Genomic DNA, 18,358 nt, shown 5'->3' with positions numbered 1-18,358 from the left:
GCAGCTGACAAGTTTGATCTCTTGCTGCCTTTAATAGCGATGAAAGAAATGCAACACAGTGGTTATAGATCGCAACAGTTTATTTACACGTCAACAACACTGTTTCTGTGTGAGGCATCACTGGGCAAACATCTATCTTAGTGTGAAGAAAAACAGCTCTCTGTTAGCTGAGTCTACAGTGATGGACCATGATGCTCTCAGTCAGGATGATGTCATCACAGTGACTAAGGGCCACTCCTTCAAAGCAGATACTTGAGCCAGGGTGTAGAGGGGCATTATTGGCATCTTAGTATGGATTGGAAAAGTTTGGCCAGTGACTTGTGTTCAGTCCATTAAGTCGAACATGACATCTCACACCTTTGAGAGCACAAAATGTGAAGAATTAGGATGTATGTACATGGGGACAAATGATTCCTCATTCAGTTGTTCATTTGTTTGACTCATTTGTGTTTGTCTGTTGGGTGGGCGTCATTCAGCAAAGCAATTTTGCAAGAATCATTGCAGCGTTTAAGCCATTGATGAAGCAATAATGAGCTTTTTTTTTAGCTATATCGTTGTAAATGAAATATAATTAGGTTTAGACTTTTGGTCAGCGAAAACAAAATTTGAAGACGTCACTCAAAGTTCTGCTAAATTATGATGGGCATTTTAGAAATGAAACAATTAATCAAAAAAAAAAAAGAATCCTGTTTAATTCATTCTGAAAATGGTCATTTGTCACTCTTATTTTAAGCATACAATGTAACAAAGCAGGACGCATTGTGTTGTGTAGCCACAGGTTTTGTTATATTTGTCACATTAGTTTTGGTGACACTAAGTTAACCACCACGTTGCCCATTTTCATTGAGCTTTTTCTGCATCCATGACAGGTTTGAAGACCTCTGATCAAATTGGCTCCACGGCCTGCCAGGCAGCCAATCAGATACCAGCCAGGCTCACCAAGGGGGGAGACCAGCAGTGAGACTGGAAGACCCTCTTACCGCACCCACAGTGCTTCACCCATCCAACTCCATCGTCACCACCATGTCTATACCCAGCAGCAGCCCAGAAAGAGAGTGCTCTAGTGGGGCTCCCCCTCAGCTAGAGTGCCCATCTTCCCCTCCCGGCATGGACCCAGACCCACCATCAACTGGGAGCCCAGTGCTCAGCCCAGACTCATCTTCCCATGATGCAGTGCTGTCTGCACCGGCGGCCTCCCCAGCAGACTCAGAGAACCTGAGTCCTGATGAACTGGAGCTGCTGGCCAAATTGGAGGAGCAGAACAGGTGAGATCAATGGCTTTTCTTATCAAGTTAAACTGCTGGAGTGAAAACAAGACAGTTACTGTAGTTGTACAGTCGCAGGTTCAACCATAATACTGAAGGAGTAGGTAAATGTTATGTTTAGACTCAAATCAGCTCTAATGCAAGATGCAGTTGTTAGCATGCCCCACTAAATAGCTTAATACATACAGTTACCAGTTGTTACTGACAAGGCTATGGAGCACATTAACAAAAGCCAATAGTTTTTACAGTTTTACGATAAAAAAAAAAGCTGTTCATGACTATCACGTCACGTTACTATCTTCGTTTGGAAGCCACTACTGGGAGCAGTCAGCGTTTCAAGTATATAATTAAGACCCTTTATCAAGGTTCAGGTTCTAAAACTAATTAGAAACATTTAAAAAAAAAAAAAGTCAGCAGGAGGCAGTGTTTTCAGTTCATGGTGCTTACTCAGTGAGCTTGCTAATTACAGTTTTCAGCCATGCATGTATAAAGAAAACTGGATGCAGTGTTGGAGGCGGGGCCCTGTTTATTCCTATGGAAGTTGCTCAGTAGCGCAAATGTTATCGGACCGAATGGATCAGATCCAGGTAGTGAAACAAGTTATGTCGAGGCAGCTGTCACGCTTAGAAAAGTTATAATTACACCGCTTGGCCACTATGTCAGAATTGGCTTCAAAGCCCAGCACTGTTTCTGGGGGCTTGACTTTAGTGGGTAAAATCAACGGTCATCAGTCAGAAATGAGAGGCCTGTCTTTGTCTGCCTGTGTTTAAAATCACAGAAGAATTGTAGAGAAAGTTACTCCAAATTTAGAGTGTTAAATCAGGACCACTAAACTTCTAGTAACACTAAATAAAGGTAGCACCTGAAGGAGATAAGCATATTTTATGAAGCTGATGTTCTTTCATGACTCTTGGAATCTTGGGGTGGTACCTATGTGGTTGGATGCATTTTCTTTAAGAAATAACCGGTGGTAGAATTGAGGGAGGGTGAGGGGGGATGCCATCCTCTTTGTTAAAAAAAAGAAAATTGACCAAAAAGCATCCCCCTTGTTAATCTAGAATCTGTGTGTGCAGGCACGGACGTAATTTGAGGGGGGGACACAGGGGACATGTCCCCCACACTTCCCATATTTGTGCCCTCCGTTCCCCGCACTTTTTACAGCCGTACAACCGTTCAATTCGTTTGTATGTGGTAACGTGTTTTTCCGAGCCGTCTTTAAACGCACCATGAGTATATGGCGCCAGGCGCATACATGTTATTGTTACCTATGTTAAATACCTTGCTAGCTAGTTTCATGCTAGGAATAAACCCACTCCTCCTTAATAAGAACTTGTGCTCACTATTGCTTTGCACATATTTTTTTAATCTTTATTGCCACAATAGAAAGAGCAGGGTCAGGGAGGAGACAGTGGACCAGAGGCCAGCAAGGATGATCATGCAGGGTTCTTATAGGTGAGGAGAGATTATAACTGGTTGAGAGAAAATATCTACAGCACAAAAGTGACTGTGCGATTAATTTCCACAGCTATGTCACCACTACTATTCCTATTTATGAATTTTGCTTTGCACATTTATTATGTATATTATTGCAATAGATAGAAGCGGGACAGGGAGAAACCAGGCAGGTATCAGGACAGGGACCTGACAGCAGCACCAATTATCAGCCCAAGGCTTCACAGGTAAGGAGAAATTATAACTGGCTAAGGAAATGTCTATAGGATAAGAGTGACTCGAAGATTAATTTTCACAGCTATTTCAGAACTACTCTTATTTATACTCTAAAATGTTTTCTGTATTGCAATAGCAGTACTGCTGCATTATTTGTGTTTTTAAAGGCAGCAGGTATAGGCCCTGCTATTTTTCTTTATCTTGATTAATTTTGCACATCTGTGCTGTCATATTTGATGATGTGTGCACGCAAAAAAATCAAAGCTACATTGCATCCCCCATGTTAAATATTAACAATTCGACCTCTGGAAATAACTGCCACATAACTGTGATGTAATGCAAAGGGGATGTGTGACAATTGTGACAAAAGTAAACACTGTGTCACCTCAGTGCAGGTTAGTTGTACCCGATAAAGTAGGGTGAATAAGCAACTTAAAATAAAGAATAGTTTAGCTAAAGACCCAACGATGAAGAAGAACAGTTTATATAGTTTACATTTGAAGTAAAATCTTTCGATCAAACAAAAACTCAAGCTCAAGCATATAGATGAATGAAGAGACAAATATTTCAAGTTAAAAGTGCATTTACAATTTGACTAAGTGCAGAAAATAATGAAGGTTGAAGGCAGCATTAAAACAGCAACTCAGTAATGAGATGGTCCAACGTGGGAAATAATTACAGCTTCATTATAGGGGATGAAAGGTATGATCTCTCGGGGTCATTTGTAAAACAACAATAGATGCTACAAGAAATAAGAAAGTTAGATAGAACCTACCCATCCACTTAGAAGTGCACCCACCACATCAGCTATAACTACACCACTGACTGTTATCAATTAGTCACCTTATAATAATAAATCACAAGCCATGCAAGAGCTTATCTTTACCTGATTTTCAAGAGTACCTGAAAATACAAGAAAACTGCTGTATGTTTGTGAGGCTTAAAGTCTTACTTTTGAGTATGAGAAGATTAAAATTAAAATTGACGAAATGTATTTAAGCATACAAATGAAAAACAGAGAAGTGATGCAACAGAAGTGGTTTATCAAGTTTCTGTGGATTGTTTCAGGTGCTGTAAGGCTGCACTTGCACAGTGATTTCTGGAGAAATAGTGTAATTATGTATTTTGCAGCGTTTACACACAAACCCCTTTGGGCGTGAAACATTGTGATTGTTCAAGGTGTGTATGCACACAGTCCAGTGCAAAGGGATTTGTGTAAAATGACCACAAGCCAATGTCAATTTGACCTAGAATCCAAAATCTGCATGCCCTACATTTGGAAGAATACACTAGATAGCAAAAAATGGGTATGTAGGGTAGTGTTTTGAAAAACACTGAATAGGTGAGGTTTATAAAAAGAAAATCACTAAACCAGGCCTGAGCGCATGCTCATAACTGCTACAGGGGACCGAGGGGCATGTCCCCACCAACGTATGAAAGAGGGGCCTCCTCAAAAAATGTTATCCATCAATACAGGTTCAAGATCCTTCCTTTCTGTGTTTAATCACACTTGGTCAGGTGGAGGCAGCATTTATTGTACCGAGCATAGTGGCATACCACAAAAGAAATAAAAGAAGAATATACTGTGTGTCTGTATATATATGTGCGCACACACACCTTCCGTATAGACCATCTTTGGCGGATGCAAAAGAGACAGACAGATAGCAGACTGATAAGATGCAGGTTTGAGGTGAGGCCCAATATACTGTAGCGCTCAAACAACACTCACATAGCAGTATTGTTGGCAGCATGTTGCGAGTTATATTGAAATTCATTATTTCAGAGTTTGTCCAGAGCAAGAAAAAAACATTTGTAGAACGTGAAGTCTTAAATCACCAACTTACTTCTATTTGTATCCAAATACGTGTTGCCTGGGCACTATAACAGAGTTTATGCTCTTACAACTTTTCTTTTTATAACATTTGATTTAAGAGGAAGAACAGATGGACTGGGATGAGGCCACCAATTAAACACAGGCAGTTCATTACACAGGGATTTAGGCACCCCTAAACAAAAAGAAGAAATAAAGATAATAAATAAATAAAGATAAGTGGTTTAAAAAAAGAGCATTAATCAGTGTCTGTTTCCAGAGACTCACAACCCCATTGCATCCAGGGTCCATCATACATTATATATCACTGCAATATAATTGTGATGATATCAACCATGCACCCCGGGTGCTACTTTATGTTCTTTCAAGAGGCTCATTATTTAACCAGTTCAGGATCTGTTTCCTCTGGGGTAATATGTAAACACCTGGTTTCACAGTCATGTTTTAGAAAGTGACTTTTCTATTCTAGGGTAAGGTTTAATCCCTGCGTTAGGTAAAGTTTAATCCCACACAACGAAGAGCACCAGATTCTTTGGGGGAAATGTCTGTTGACATGTTTGCACCACTGCTGAAAAATACACTTAGTTTTGATTAGAGTTTATTAACCCCAGCAGGGACTCAGAATATCGTAAATCACTGTAGAGCACTGTGTAAGGAGCCTCATAGTGTGCAATTCTTCTTCCAGCCATCACATGGTTGAGCAGAGCGGTCAAAGTGCAGGGTGTAGGAGTCAAGTGACTTAAAAGAAGCAGACATTCGGGGTCAAAGTGGGACTGAAACTAACACCCTCTGGATGAAGAGCGGTCTCTTTAATCACATCATGTTCCTGCCACCCCATACTCTGAGGAACACAAGGATAAAAAATCAAAAACATTTAAAGGCAAAAAACATTCTGGGAAATCGCTTATGTGCTATCTTGTAAAGAGTTAGGTGAGAGGCTCAGTATCACTATCATCTGTCATGACAGATGAAGTTAGAGCCGCGAGCCAGTTAGCTTAGCTTAGCTTAGCAGAAGACAAGGGAAAACAGCTAGCCTGGCTTTGTCTTAAGGTAACAAAATCAAGCAAATAAGCACCTCTAAAGCTTATTAATTAACTTGTTTGTTTAATCTGCACAAAAACCAAGGTGTGAAAACAAGAAGGTACGGTTTAACGAGGGGTTATGTTTGTGACTACTTCTTGGCTGGGAGCAGTGGCTTACTGGCTAAGCTTAAAAGCTACTGGCTGTAGCATGATATTTACTGTGCAGACAGAGTGGTTATTGATCTCCTCATCTTACTCCTACCAAAAGAAGGTTTTCCCAAAATCTCAACCTATTTTTTAACATTATTATTTGTTGTTATTGTTATTTGTGAAATTCATTACAAGACACTTTCTGACTCGGCTGGGCCTCCCTAGTGTAGTGGTTGGAGCACACATCATCCATGCTGAAGGTCCAGGGTTTGAATCCTGCTGGGGTCAACGTCAGCGAAGGCATGCAGTTGCTGAATGAAACGGGATCAGAATAGACTGAGCCACGTCCTCAATGAGGGCACATCTCAAGCCCGTCGTAGACAGGAGGTTCCAGACCTAAAAGCGGATCCAAACACTTTCTGACTTGGCTAGTAAATGCCTCTGCTAAACAAGCCTTTTATTATCTCAAAACCAAAGTCACAAGCTTTGTTTTTATCTCTATACAAACCAACAGTTTGCAGCTCATGCAGACAGCGGAGAACTGAGTGTTAGAAATATGGCCCGATCTCTAGTGCCCCGTACTCCACCAACCACCTTTACAATATGGACTTTGTACTGTACAGTATGTAAAACAAAGTATTAAAGGTCCAGTGTTTAGGATGTGTTGGGTGGAAAATGCAATGGAAGAAGTTTCAGTTGGTTGCAAATTGAAACCAACTAAAACTTCTCCTGTGTGCCAAGCGTGTAAAACCACAGTGGGCGACACAAAAACACTAATGGCTCTGTATAACAAACATGGCAGACTCTGTGGAAGAGGACCGCTCTGTATATAGATATAAACAGCTCATTCCAAGGTCACGAAAATACAATGATTCAGAGTTTCAGGTAAACTAATGAAAACATAGTTATGAATATTATATACCGTTTCTGCCAATATATCCCCTTTAATCCTACACACTGTACCTTTAATGCAAACACAGTAAGCTATATGCTTGCTAAACATCTAACTCTAGGATTTTTGTGCCCAGAAATGGAGCATATTAATTTCAAATGTTGGGATAGGTTGAAAGATATAAAATATAGATAAAACGGAATGTTTATTTTATTGCTTTGACTCACTAGAAGCTCAATTAAAGGCCAACTGCTCCCTCATTAGTCTAACCCTATACACAAAGGCATATTGTTGCTTTTTTGCCAATTTAAAATTTTAATAGCCGACCAGCTTTGTGTGTAATATCCTCATGGGTCAGCCTCTGATTCTGTAGTTTAAGGTAACAAGCCCTGAGGCGTCTGGTGCCTCTGCAAGGTTGTGCACAAACTCCACTGATCCTTGCAATGTCACAGTCTGCCTCAATGTCATATTTGCCTGCTGTGACTCCTAATGCTCATCTTAGCCTCCCTGTCACTCTCCAGCGTGTGCACCAGCGTGTATAAGACAACGTCTACATCATGTCATAAACTGTCCTTTCACACAGGTTGCTGGAGGCTGATTCCAAATCCATGCGGTCGATGAGCGGTTCGCGGCGCAACAGTGGCTCCTCACTAGTGTCCAGCTCCTCAGCCTCCTCCAACCTGTCACACCTGGAGGAGGATACCTGGATCCTGTGGGGCCGCATCGTCAACGAGTGGGAAGAGTGGAGGCGCAAGAAGGACAAACTCCTGAAGGTGAGGATCAGGGACTGGAGATGATGAATTAAAGATCATGTTGTCCCAGGCAGCATTTTCCAAAGAATGAATCATCAAATAATGATTAAAAATGAGAACATCAATAAGAAGATTATCAGCCTCCTCATTTTATTTTTACATCTTGTTGGTCAGATTTCACAGGAAGTTTACTGGAACAACACAGAAAGAGGCCCCTGTAAATCCCTGACTCATTGCACTATTCATGCAGAGGCTGGATGGCCATTTATATCCATCTGTTTTTATTCCTAAGGTCACAGTGCGTCCTTTTTACCCATGTGCATGTGTGTGACAGAAACATGTAGCTCCGTTCTGCCTGAGGCCCCACGGCTTATATTTGCTCATGTTCCCCAAAAACTGGAAAGAAAACCTTAATGAGCGTTGCCTAACACCTAGGTCAGACAGTGCACCACAGTGCTTTTTGCAGCTTGCTGTGCCTTTTTTTTTTGGTGGTTGTTGTTGTTGCTAGGCAACCACCAAATCACCTGTCCTTCACTTATTCTCTATTTGCTTTGAAGTAAACTCACAAATCTGTATGTTAAAACCTGCAAAAAAAAAAAAACAGGCAGAGAGTACTTGCTCTGGTTTTGACTTAGGGTCAGAGGATGTTCCCAAAAGTCACAGGAAAGTGGAGATCTGTGTGGGCACATGAGAGCTTCAAAAAGAAGATAAATCACAAGCAGTACCACCGGCTGGTCAAGGAGCTTGATGATGGTCCATTCAAGGCTTATTTTAGGATGAGCTGGGGACAGTTTGACAATCTTCCGTCAGTCATCGGGCCTAATTACAGTTGGTAAAACTTTAGAAAGTAGTCGAGGCTACACTTAGTTTGATATGTTTTGCGGCTTCCCTTGGGCACCGTTAAAACTAGGGGTGTAACGGTACACAAAAATCTCGGTTCGGTACGTACCTCGGTACACAAGTCACAGTTCGTTTTGTTTCGGTACAGTAGTGAAAAAAATAGACAACTATTAAATATCTTTTACTTATTGGTAACCTTATTAAAACATACCACCACAGCAGTTAACTCTTTTTACACAATTTTTGAATGAAACAAATGTATATAAAATCCTGCTTTTTCACATTATTTGAATGAAAATAGAAATATAAAAGTGAAAAATAAAATCCTGCTGTTTTTTTAACACATTTTTTGAATGAAAAATATAAATATACATTTCTGCTTTAACAGGTTTACTCAATTAAAATAAAAAGTATCGTGCAGTTGGTCAGCTTTAAAGCCTGCTCAGCTTCAGTTTTACTAGGAACTTACTTAGCTTTCCCACTTTGTTAAAGTGCAGGAAACAAAACATGCTTATATCTAAAGTGCAGCTTAAACAATTTTACTCAACTCCAGTGGCGTTGATTATTTCATTAGCGCGATGGTCAGGGAAACGCTCTTTCTTTTTAAACAACGATGATATCATAGTTTGCACCAGATTGCTTTTTCTAGTCGTGCCGGTTAACGTTCAAACTCGGGTGGTGTCGCTTTAGATGCGTTAGCATGTTAGACGTGTTTCCAAGTACATACCCGACCGCTGTTCTGCAGTGCCGGCACACTGCTTTTGTCTTGTCCACTTGTTTATCTCCATCTTCGTATTTTACCCTGAAACCAAAGTGTTCCCAAACGGAGGACTTAAGGTTTATGGGTGGGTCTTCAGGTTCGTCAGGCTCACTTGCCATGTTGTCAAAATGCGAGAATGCGCTGCACAAAGTGAAAGCGGAGGTTTACGGTTGGACTCGGTCCGTCACTCAGTTATGTCCGTCGGGGAACTAGATATTTTAAATGGTTCGGCTCGCAAAAACGGAATTAAAATAAAACAAAATAAAATAAAATAATATCCTGCGCCCAATAATTCGGTATGGGGTCGTGCCAAACCGAAAGTCGTGTACCGAACAGTTTGACACAAATACATGTACCGTTACGGCCCTAGTTAAAAGTGAGCTATGGTTGGCTTCACACAATCCATGTATGCTTCCACTTGTCATCACCAACACAAGGCCCACTTTTCAATCAGTCTGATTGGGCAATTACAAAAAAATGGCAGTGATGTTGGGTACTTTTTACTTTGCTCTGAGTTGAAGTTTTTTCTGCTTCGAGGCGTTCAGGGTGCTCCTGCAAAAACACGAGGTGCATAGAGTGGAAAAACGCGAGGCACTCAGTAACGCAAAAGCAGCAAGCAAAATGCTCCAGTCTCTTTGAAAACACAAAAAGCCACCCCAGGCTTCTAAAATGCGTTCTGTCTGATTTGGGTCTGAATCATGTCTTAATACAATACTCTTAATCTGATTAAAGTACACCAATGCCTTAAGTTGCACTGCACCAATACACCTCTCTCTTCTCTCTCTTTCTCCCCTCCTTTCCTCTGTGTGTCTTCCTGTGTCCTCTGTGACAAAAAGAGAAAACCCAGGGGAAGAGAAGATGGATGAGAGAAGGGACAGCAAAATGAGTCAGGGCAAAATGGGGGAGCAGACAAACCGAGCAAAATGACGCAGACTGTCTGCAAACTCTACATGGAGTGTAGCTTTAATGATTGGCTTGGGAAAAGCATGAGCAGGTGAAGAATTATTGTGAAGAGTGATGCATCAAAATGTACTGAGAGGCTGTAGTTAGGACATGATACTAAATTATCCTCGTAAATATATCTATTCATCATCCTGTAATTGATTCCTCTTCTCTCATCTGCCTGCTCTTTGCTCTTTAAGAAATGCTTAAACCTGCATCTCTCACCACACAAAGGAGCAAGGTATTAATCCTCTTTAATGTCTCGCTCTTTGCCCTCCAGGAGTTGATCAGGAAGGGCATCCCTCACCATTTCCGGGCCATCGTGTGGCAGTTGCTGGGCAACGCCACTGACATGCCAGTGAAGAACCAATACTCAGAGCTGCTAAAGATGTCATCGCCCTGTGAGAAGCTCATCCGCAGAGACATCGCCCGCACCTACCCCGAGCATGAGTTCTTCAAAGGGCAGGACAGCCTGGGGCAGGAGGTCCTCTTCAACGTCATGAAGGTGAGCACTGCAGCATTTCCCGTCACCTCAAGGTCTGGCTTTCTCAGGCTTGATATTTTGCTTTTATGAAAAGGTGAGACTTAGGTCTTTTGGAATAAATGTCTGTCTGTGTGTGTAGCCATTCGGTATTCACACTATGAGGCTTAGATGATGTTTTCAAAGTGCCAAATTAGGTACTGTTCCTCTCCTGTGGTTCTGGAAGTAGAGACAGTATGTTGTTAAAATGTTAACAATCGGGTGTCTTGGTGGCCTTCAGGTTCAAGATGCTGAACATGTATTTGTAATGTTGACAGGGACCTTTGTTGTTTTTTAATTTCCTATCAATAGGCTTGTGTCACGATAATTATCTTCTTATTGTACGATATATGGACATGACTTTGATTATTTTGCTGTTCTCAGTATTGCCCATAGTGCTTACATGTGTGTTTGTTTACATGAGAATGTCACCAACATTTTAGCCAACATGATGCCAGAATTCACAGCAAGGTTTTCCCGACCATTACTTGGATGCGACAATTCTCTCTTTTACTCTCTTTCCACTCCTGACTACTTTTTCGAGTAAGAAAAAAATATAACAACCCTCAAAGACAACACAGCATAGCTTACCAGTAGCCTGCAGCTGCACTTTTATATTGGAAGAGGCACAGTCCTGATAGTTGTTAGCTTGCCAAGCACTGGCAATGAACTAAAAAGTCCGTCGTTTGTAGTTTTACCTTTCAACAGTTGGATGTAACAATAGTTTTCCTTTCAATAAAATTTGCCCTGTAGAGTAATGCTTACCTTCAGTGTTACAATGAATTATGTGTATTCTTGAGGACTGACAAACATCAGTCATGTATTGTTAAATCCTTGTTTGCTAACTTGCAGTCTTCTTCCTCACTGCTGTTGTTTCTTTGTGCTTCAGTGGCACCAACTGTTGATTAGCAGAATTGGGTGAAAACGGCAGCAAGAATGTGTGCGGTATTGCTCTGCCTGCATATTCACGTGCCTTCATGATACAAACAAAATGGGACCCACTTATAAATGTATTAATCCATAGTGCTAAACTCCACTGGCTATCTTTAATATGTTAATTATTTCATCAAAAGTTCCCAGAGCCTGAAGGAATGCTTGTTTTTTATGACCAAGTCCAAACAGAGAAATGCAGCAAATCTTTACATCTGAGAAACTGGTACCAGCATTATGTTGATAATTTGACTAAGCTGATTTGAAGTGTTTGTCCAAACAATGTGTGCATGACAGGCAAGCGCTGTGTAATATTAATCATAAACAGCTACAATATTCAAATCAGAGCAACATTTTGAAATATTTTTTCCTGCTGTCATTTCAGAAACAGATGCATCAGACTGGAAAGATTTGATTGGCTGTAATTAACTCCTCCATTTTGCATTTGCCAGGCTGAGTGTTACCTTCCTGATGTTATTTTGTTCATGAGACAAAATCTGTTGGGAAGCAACTAAATGTGGGGATGTGTCGTTCGCAGCCATGGAAACAAGCTTGTTGACCGTCCACATGTCAGTCAAGTTCCCTGGTAGCTCAGCTGTGCAGGAAATGAACAGACCTCTGGTGGCTTTTTGATCCTGTTACCCACAGTCTGAGTGTTCGGTCTGGATTTCAGATGTCATCTGCTGCCGTCTGTAAATACAGCACATAAGAAATGTAATATGCTTGTGTTTTTCAGGCGTACTCTCTGGTGGATCGAGAGGTGGGCTACTGCCAAGGCAGTGCATTCATTGTTGGTCTGCTGCTTATGCAGGTAATAATCATGTATTTCAGGAAAATGATCCATAATGAGGATATTTTGCCTCAAGGCCCTGTGCAATGGGTCTCAGGTTCATTGTAATCAGTCCCACTAGGTTTCTGTGATTACTACAAGACAAAGACTGTTGATTATGTAGCAGGATTAGTTGTCTCTAGAGGTTATGTGAGAAATATGTGAAACATTGTATGATAAACTGTTCAGCATGAGCAATGTCTGATTTATACCTAACGAGGGAACTTCACTCACCTCTTCCCAGATGCCCGAGGAGGAGGCGTTTTGTGTTTTTGTGCGCCTGATGCAGGAGTACCGTCTAAGGGAGCTGTTCAAACCCAGCATGGCTGAACTGGGCCTCTGCATCTACCAGTTTGAGTATCTGCTACAGGTAAAGAGGAAGCAGGAGAGTCTGTCAGCAAATAAAATACTTGCAGTGTAACAAACATCCACAGAGGGGCAGCAAATCATTCATTTATATCTCCAGCACGTGACTTTCTTCAGCACATCACTTTCTTTTCATGTGTCCTTTGAGGCTTAAAATCATGCTCTTTTTTTTCACCTTAGGAGCAACTTCCAGAGCTGAACGTCCATTTTCGATCCCAGAGTTTCCACACATCTATGTATGCCTCTTCCTGGTTTCTCACCCTTTTCCTCACCTTCCTTCCCCTGCCTGTCGCCACGCGCATCTTCGATATTTTCATGTATGAGGTAGGAAACATTTTGTGAGTGTGTGTTTAAGTGTCTGAATGTGTGTTTGATTGTTATCTGTTATTTTCAGTTTACTGACCGCATATAATTAAAAAAAAAAAAACGACCTGTCTGTAGGGTCTAGAGATTATCTTCCGTGTGGGCCTGGCCATCCTGCAGTACAACCAGACTGACCTCATTCAGCTGGACATGGAGGGCATGTCCCAGGTAAGCAGCTGCAGCTTTATACGGCACGCTACAGAAATGAATTGTATGTACAGATTCAGAGTCAAAGGCTGAACGTCCCACTTTTGCACGCAAGCTTCCTGAATGACAGATCTGCTCTGATAAAAAGAGGCTTTATTTGGTTTCACTAATTCAAAACAGAAACAGAAACCGGGACACTTTCAGTGATGGTATAGCATGCTTGTGTCAGTGTTTCATATGAGATGAGAAACTGGCATGGTGTTGATTTTTACACTTTATGAAGCTTGTTGTTAAAAACAGTCCTGTGTATCTGGATGATCTGGATGGAGCAGCTGTGCTAACAATTATGCCAGAAATAATTAACTCTGAAAAAAACATGTTTATTGCTCCTTTGGTAAAACTACTTTTATAAAGAGAAATGTTTTGTCATATTTGCTGAACCTGTTACTATATTCACACAGCATTAGATGAGACAGATAATCTGTGAAAATAATCATACTCCTGTGCCTACTCTGTTGCCTTGTAGCATTTCTAATGACCTTAACACAAATGAACGAAAACCAAATCAGATCTGATCCAGCTGTCAATCATTTCAGTTACTGCTTGGGAACTGTGGTCAGACTGACCAAATATAAATAGAGATTCGGTTACTCCATAGCCTATTTTTATTAGGCTATCTATTAAGTTATTTATCTATTAAGTTGTTTTCAAAAAAATATTTTAGTTTAGCTGTAAAATGAGACGGTTGATCCAGCTGGTGGGCGGTGCTTGGTACCATGGTCAGCTATTTACAACATGCCAGGTCACAGTACACTAAAATATGTTTCTGAAAACATTTGTGGTGAGAAATAGGCAATCCAGTAACAGAATCTTGATTCATATGTGATCAGTTCTGCCTAGTTTGGCAGTTTGAGAACGGTTCACAAGCAGTGATTGACATGACTGACAGCTGCTTTAGAGACTCCCTGGCTTAGGTTGGTTGTTTTTTGTGTGCTGAGGTCTGATTTTAGCGAGTGCCATTAAAAGCAGTTGGAGGATAAAGAGGAACATTTTCCTCGTTATCTGTATCATGTACGTCTTACAGAATTTAGTGACCGTTTCAGTCTCTATACTCAATACTATTTCAATATGCCAAGTTTTTTCAGTTACCAACTGTAGCTTTATTCTCATTCTTGATTAACTGAACAACAACATTTTGTCAATAAAATGTGGGAAAATAGTGATAATATGGCCATAAGCCCAAGTAGCATTCTTCTAATTTCTTGTTTGTTTTGTCCAAACTCACAAAATGTTCACTTCGTTATCATATATGATAAATAAAAGCAGCTAATATTGCCAATACCAGCAAAATTTGAGAAGCTGAAACCAGAGAATTTGACATTCCTGAATGAAAAATGACTGAAATGATGAAGTGTCATCTCACTTAATGAAATAAGGAATGTTTTTATTCAAAAAAGATACATCTGTGAACATAATTTCTTCAGCTTATTGATGGATCAATATATATAAATTTAATTGTCTGTGATTCATACTATAACAGACACATCAGAGTTCCAAAAATACAGCAGCTGCTGGCTCGCCACAGGGCTTCAGCCGCTCCTCTTCACTGCTCCAGAACGTGTCTGCCTGCTTCTGCATAAAATATGAGTGAGCATCTTTGTCAGTCTTGAGCTCTCTGATCTTGTGTGTGCTTCCCTCCGGGTCTGCCAGCATTTCCAGAAGGTGATCCCCCACCAGTTTGACAGCTGCCCAGACAAGCTGATCCTCAGGGCCTACCAGGTCAAATACAACCCCAAGAGGATGAAGAAGTAAGAGCGCTCATTACACAACTAACGACTACTAAGACTAAGGCGGGCCTCATGTAGCCCAGTAGGATTTGTATTTTCTGTCTTATTAATGGTGAGGTGTTGGCTCTGAAACACACACATCCTGTTTGATGTGTGCATGTTTTGTTTTTGTCAAGTTGGGAAGATGCCCTTTCCTGAGCTATCGTCTTTTGATATTTTGCTTAAAAGCACTTACAATGAAAACAGACCACCAATCAATGAAGCACAGCAACCAACAAATAAAGGCCCAGTGTGTAAGATTTAAGGGGATTTAGTGGCATCTAACGATGAGGATTGCAGATTGCAACCAGTTGAAGCTTCTCCCGGTCAGAGTTGCTTCAGTTTTCTTTGTTCAGGGGGTTTTTACTGGGAGCTGAATCAACTGCAGAGGTCTCTTCCTATGTAAAAACAAATCGACCCCATGATTTAAGCCAGTAAAAACACTGAATAAAGTTTCCTGTTACAAATCACTGTTCCTCTGACATTATAGGCCGCAAGCCCAGCACCTGCTAACACATGCTCACCTTTTTTCTCTGGCAACTTAAGATCCAGACGTTCAGAAGGTTTTTAGTGGGAGCCAAATTATCTGCACAAGTGTCTTCCTCTCCAGAACAAATGTACCCGGTGATTTAAACTGGTTAAAAAACTGAATAAAGCCGTTTCACATTTAAAAAATGTGTTCTGACACTCTCGTCAACCACAGTGGCCAACAAGAAAACATAAATGTGTAGCCAGTGTTTTGTTTGTCCCTTGTGGGCTACTGTAGAAACATGGAAGGGCAATGCCAACAGCGATCTCTATGGATAAGGACCTGCTCCCTATATAGGAAAAAAACGGCTCATTCTAAGGTAACGAAAACAATCATTCTTGTTTTTAAGTAATGATACACTAAAGAAAATATAGCTATTATATTACATTCAGTTTCTACCAAAATATCCTCCTAAATCCTACACACTGGACCTTTAAGTTCCTCTTCACCACAAAAGAAACAAACCTCTAAATGTTGAGGTACCTCTACATAATCCTGTGTTGTTTTTATTTATGTTTTACCAGACTTGAGAAAGAATACACCACGATCAAGAACAAGGAAATGGAGGAGCAAATTGAGATCAAGGTGTGTGTCTGCTCAACAATGTGTGCAAATTGTATGTATTTGTGCATGAAGCGGATATATTGACACTTTTAATAGTGTTTAAAAAGTAAATGGGCGATACAACTCTTCTGTACCTTTCTGTCTTTGTTCAGAGGTTACGCACAGAAAACAGGCTGCTAAAGCAGAGGATTGAGACGCTGGAGAAGGTAAGAGATGGGCTCTGATTCCAGCTTATCTAAACGCTTAAGTAAATCAGGTTTGTGCAGCACCATTGAGACAAAACATCCAGATTGCTCATACATTTGTTTCGAATGATTGACTCCTCAGCCTGCGATCCCGTTTCTTTCTCATTCTTGAATTTCCTCTTGGGTTTTCTTGTGGCGTTATCCTCCCTGGTGTCCCACTGGCTTTCACTTTCTCTTCATTTCTTTTTTTCACCCTCTTGTTCCTCTTCTTCGCTGCGCTGAAGGAGAGTGCCGCTCTTGCAGACAGACTGATACAGGTAGAGTACTGTGAGCCACTTTCCCACTGACTTTGCTGTCCTCTGCCCTACTCACAGCTCCCTCCTCCTCCTCCTCCTCCTCCTGCTCTTCTGTCTGCTCTACTGTGCTGCTTCTCTCCCTGTTATTAACAACAACCAGCTAAAAGTGCATGAAAAGAGTATTGCTGAATATCTGCTCAGTCCACAAGGCCGTCCTGTAATCCCAGAATGCATGTACTGTTTATCCATGGCGGAAATATGGTCTAATGAGGTTGTACAATCCCTGCATGTGGCATGTAAGAGTTTATAATCATCACTACTATTACTGTTACACATTTTCATTATAAATACACCTCACCAAAATGTGAATGATATATTACAGTTAGACATTTTTGGTAATGCATTTATTTGCTTTCTTGCTGAGAGTTCAGTAAGAAGACTGTTTTGTCTGTGTGCTGAATATGAAGCTACCAATGGGAGATGATTAGCCTAGCTTATGTCAGTTCACGAAGTCTGACCTCCTGTCCTTTCCCTGACCCAGTATATTTGAGCGTAACAGAGTGTCATTGTGCACGCAAGGCGTTGTCCTCTTCTCATTGGCAGTTCCACTTCCTCCTTCACCACACCACGCCCCTGCCTCGTGTTAATCTGACTCCTTCCCGCTGACAGTGGGGGCGTGGTTCCTGTTTTGAAAGACAAGAGAACAACACAACTCCCTACACGTGCTGTACCTTACTATCTGTACATCACTTTCTATTATTTTTACCATATATGAAACTAATTATCTAAGCATTGCGGTATGTGCTCCTCAGATTTCATGTCTCTTCCTCTCCTGTACTTCTCCGCTTCTGCAAAGCAAACACATTCAGATCAGCTGAAATCATCTTAGTATTCTCATTGTTCACACATCTAAAACTTATATAGTGAAACACAACTGATAGTAAAATGCATAAAATCATTCTATTCCCAACACTTAGCATAAAGACTAGAAACAACAGGGGAAACAACTAGCCTGGCTTTGTCCAAAGTTGGAAAAAAAAAAAATCTGCCTACCAGCGCTCAGTTCATTAATCAACATGTTATATCTTTTTTGTTACATTGTGGTTTTGCAAGGGCTTAAACAACAGACATTTAATGTGTTAAAAGGATCGTTTGGATTTTTTCCTTACTTATTTATAGTCTGTGTTATGCACAGTGGATGGTGGTGTGCATGCCTCCAATTTTGGGGGCTGACACAGAAGCTAAGCAATGTACGGCTGTGCAAAATGTTTTTTAGCCACCTAAAAAATGTCAATCAACAAAAAAACCCCATCAATATTAGTTTAAGTTTACGCTATGTTTAGAATATTTTCACCGCTTTAGCCTACCATCAATGATATTTAATGGGGAACTGAAGCTATTATCTATGCTCTATTAAAAGCCACCAGATTCTTTTGACAAAAACAGTCATTTTACCAGGCAGAACACAGGAGTTGCTGATCTACCGCTACCTCTGTTGGTTAGTTTACTTGTGTTATTGCCTGACTTTGGTGTTAAAAGAATTGGGTCAGATTTACCAAGGTCACACAATACCACACACTAAATAACTAACTGAGGTAGTGGTAGACCAGCAACTCGTTTGCTCTGCAACCTAAAATTACTGTTTGTGTCAAAGGAGTCTGCTGCCTTTGAAGAGAGCATG

At 40.8% G+C, this 18,358-nt stretch overlaps 1 protein-coding gene across 2 annotated transcripts in view; it reads left to right on the top strand.

Moving 5' to 3' along the window:
- Positions 1–18,358, top strand: part of evi5l (ecotropic viral integration site 5 like) — a 59,858-nt gene that overhangs the window by 17,245 nt on the left and 24,255 nt on the right. The window contains exons 2-12 of one of the 2 annotated variants that reach the window (XM_049569118.1): positions 870–1,265; positions 7,412–7,601; positions 10,403–10,627; positions 12,309–12,383; positions 12,646–12,771; positions 12,948–13,091; positions 13,209–13,298; positions 14,988–15,085; positions 16,157–16,217; positions 16,349–16,402; positions 16,666–16,698. In XM_049569118.1, coding sequence (XP_049425075.1) covers positions 1,024–1,265; positions 7,412–7,601; positions 10,403–10,627; positions 12,309–12,383; positions 12,646–12,771; positions 12,948–13,091; positions 13,209–13,298; positions 14,988–15,085; positions 16,157–16,217; positions 16,349–16,402; positions 16,666–16,698 — 1,338 coding nt within the window. In that variant the 5' untranslated portion in view covers positions 870–1,023. The remainder of the gene's footprint in view (positions 1–869; positions 1,266–7,411; positions 7,602–10,402; positions 10,628–12,308; positions 12,384–12,645; positions 12,772–12,947; positions 13,092–13,208; positions 13,299–14,987; positions 15,086–16,156; positions 16,218–16,348; positions 16,403–16,665; positions 16,699–18,358) is intronic. The other variant, XM_049569129.1, reaches the window with a different exon arrangement.

Source organism: Epinephelus fuscoguttatus, linkage group LG3 (genome assembly GCF_011397635.1).
Source record: "Epinephelus fuscoguttatus linkage group LG3, E.fuscoguttatus.final_Chr_v1".
NCBI lineage: Eukaryota > Metazoa > Chordata > Actinopteri > Perciformes > Serranidae > Epinephelus > Epinephelus fuscoguttatus.
The sequence above is the reverse complement of the archived record's forward strand: the minus strand, read 5'-3'. Positions and strand labels throughout refer to the sequence as shown.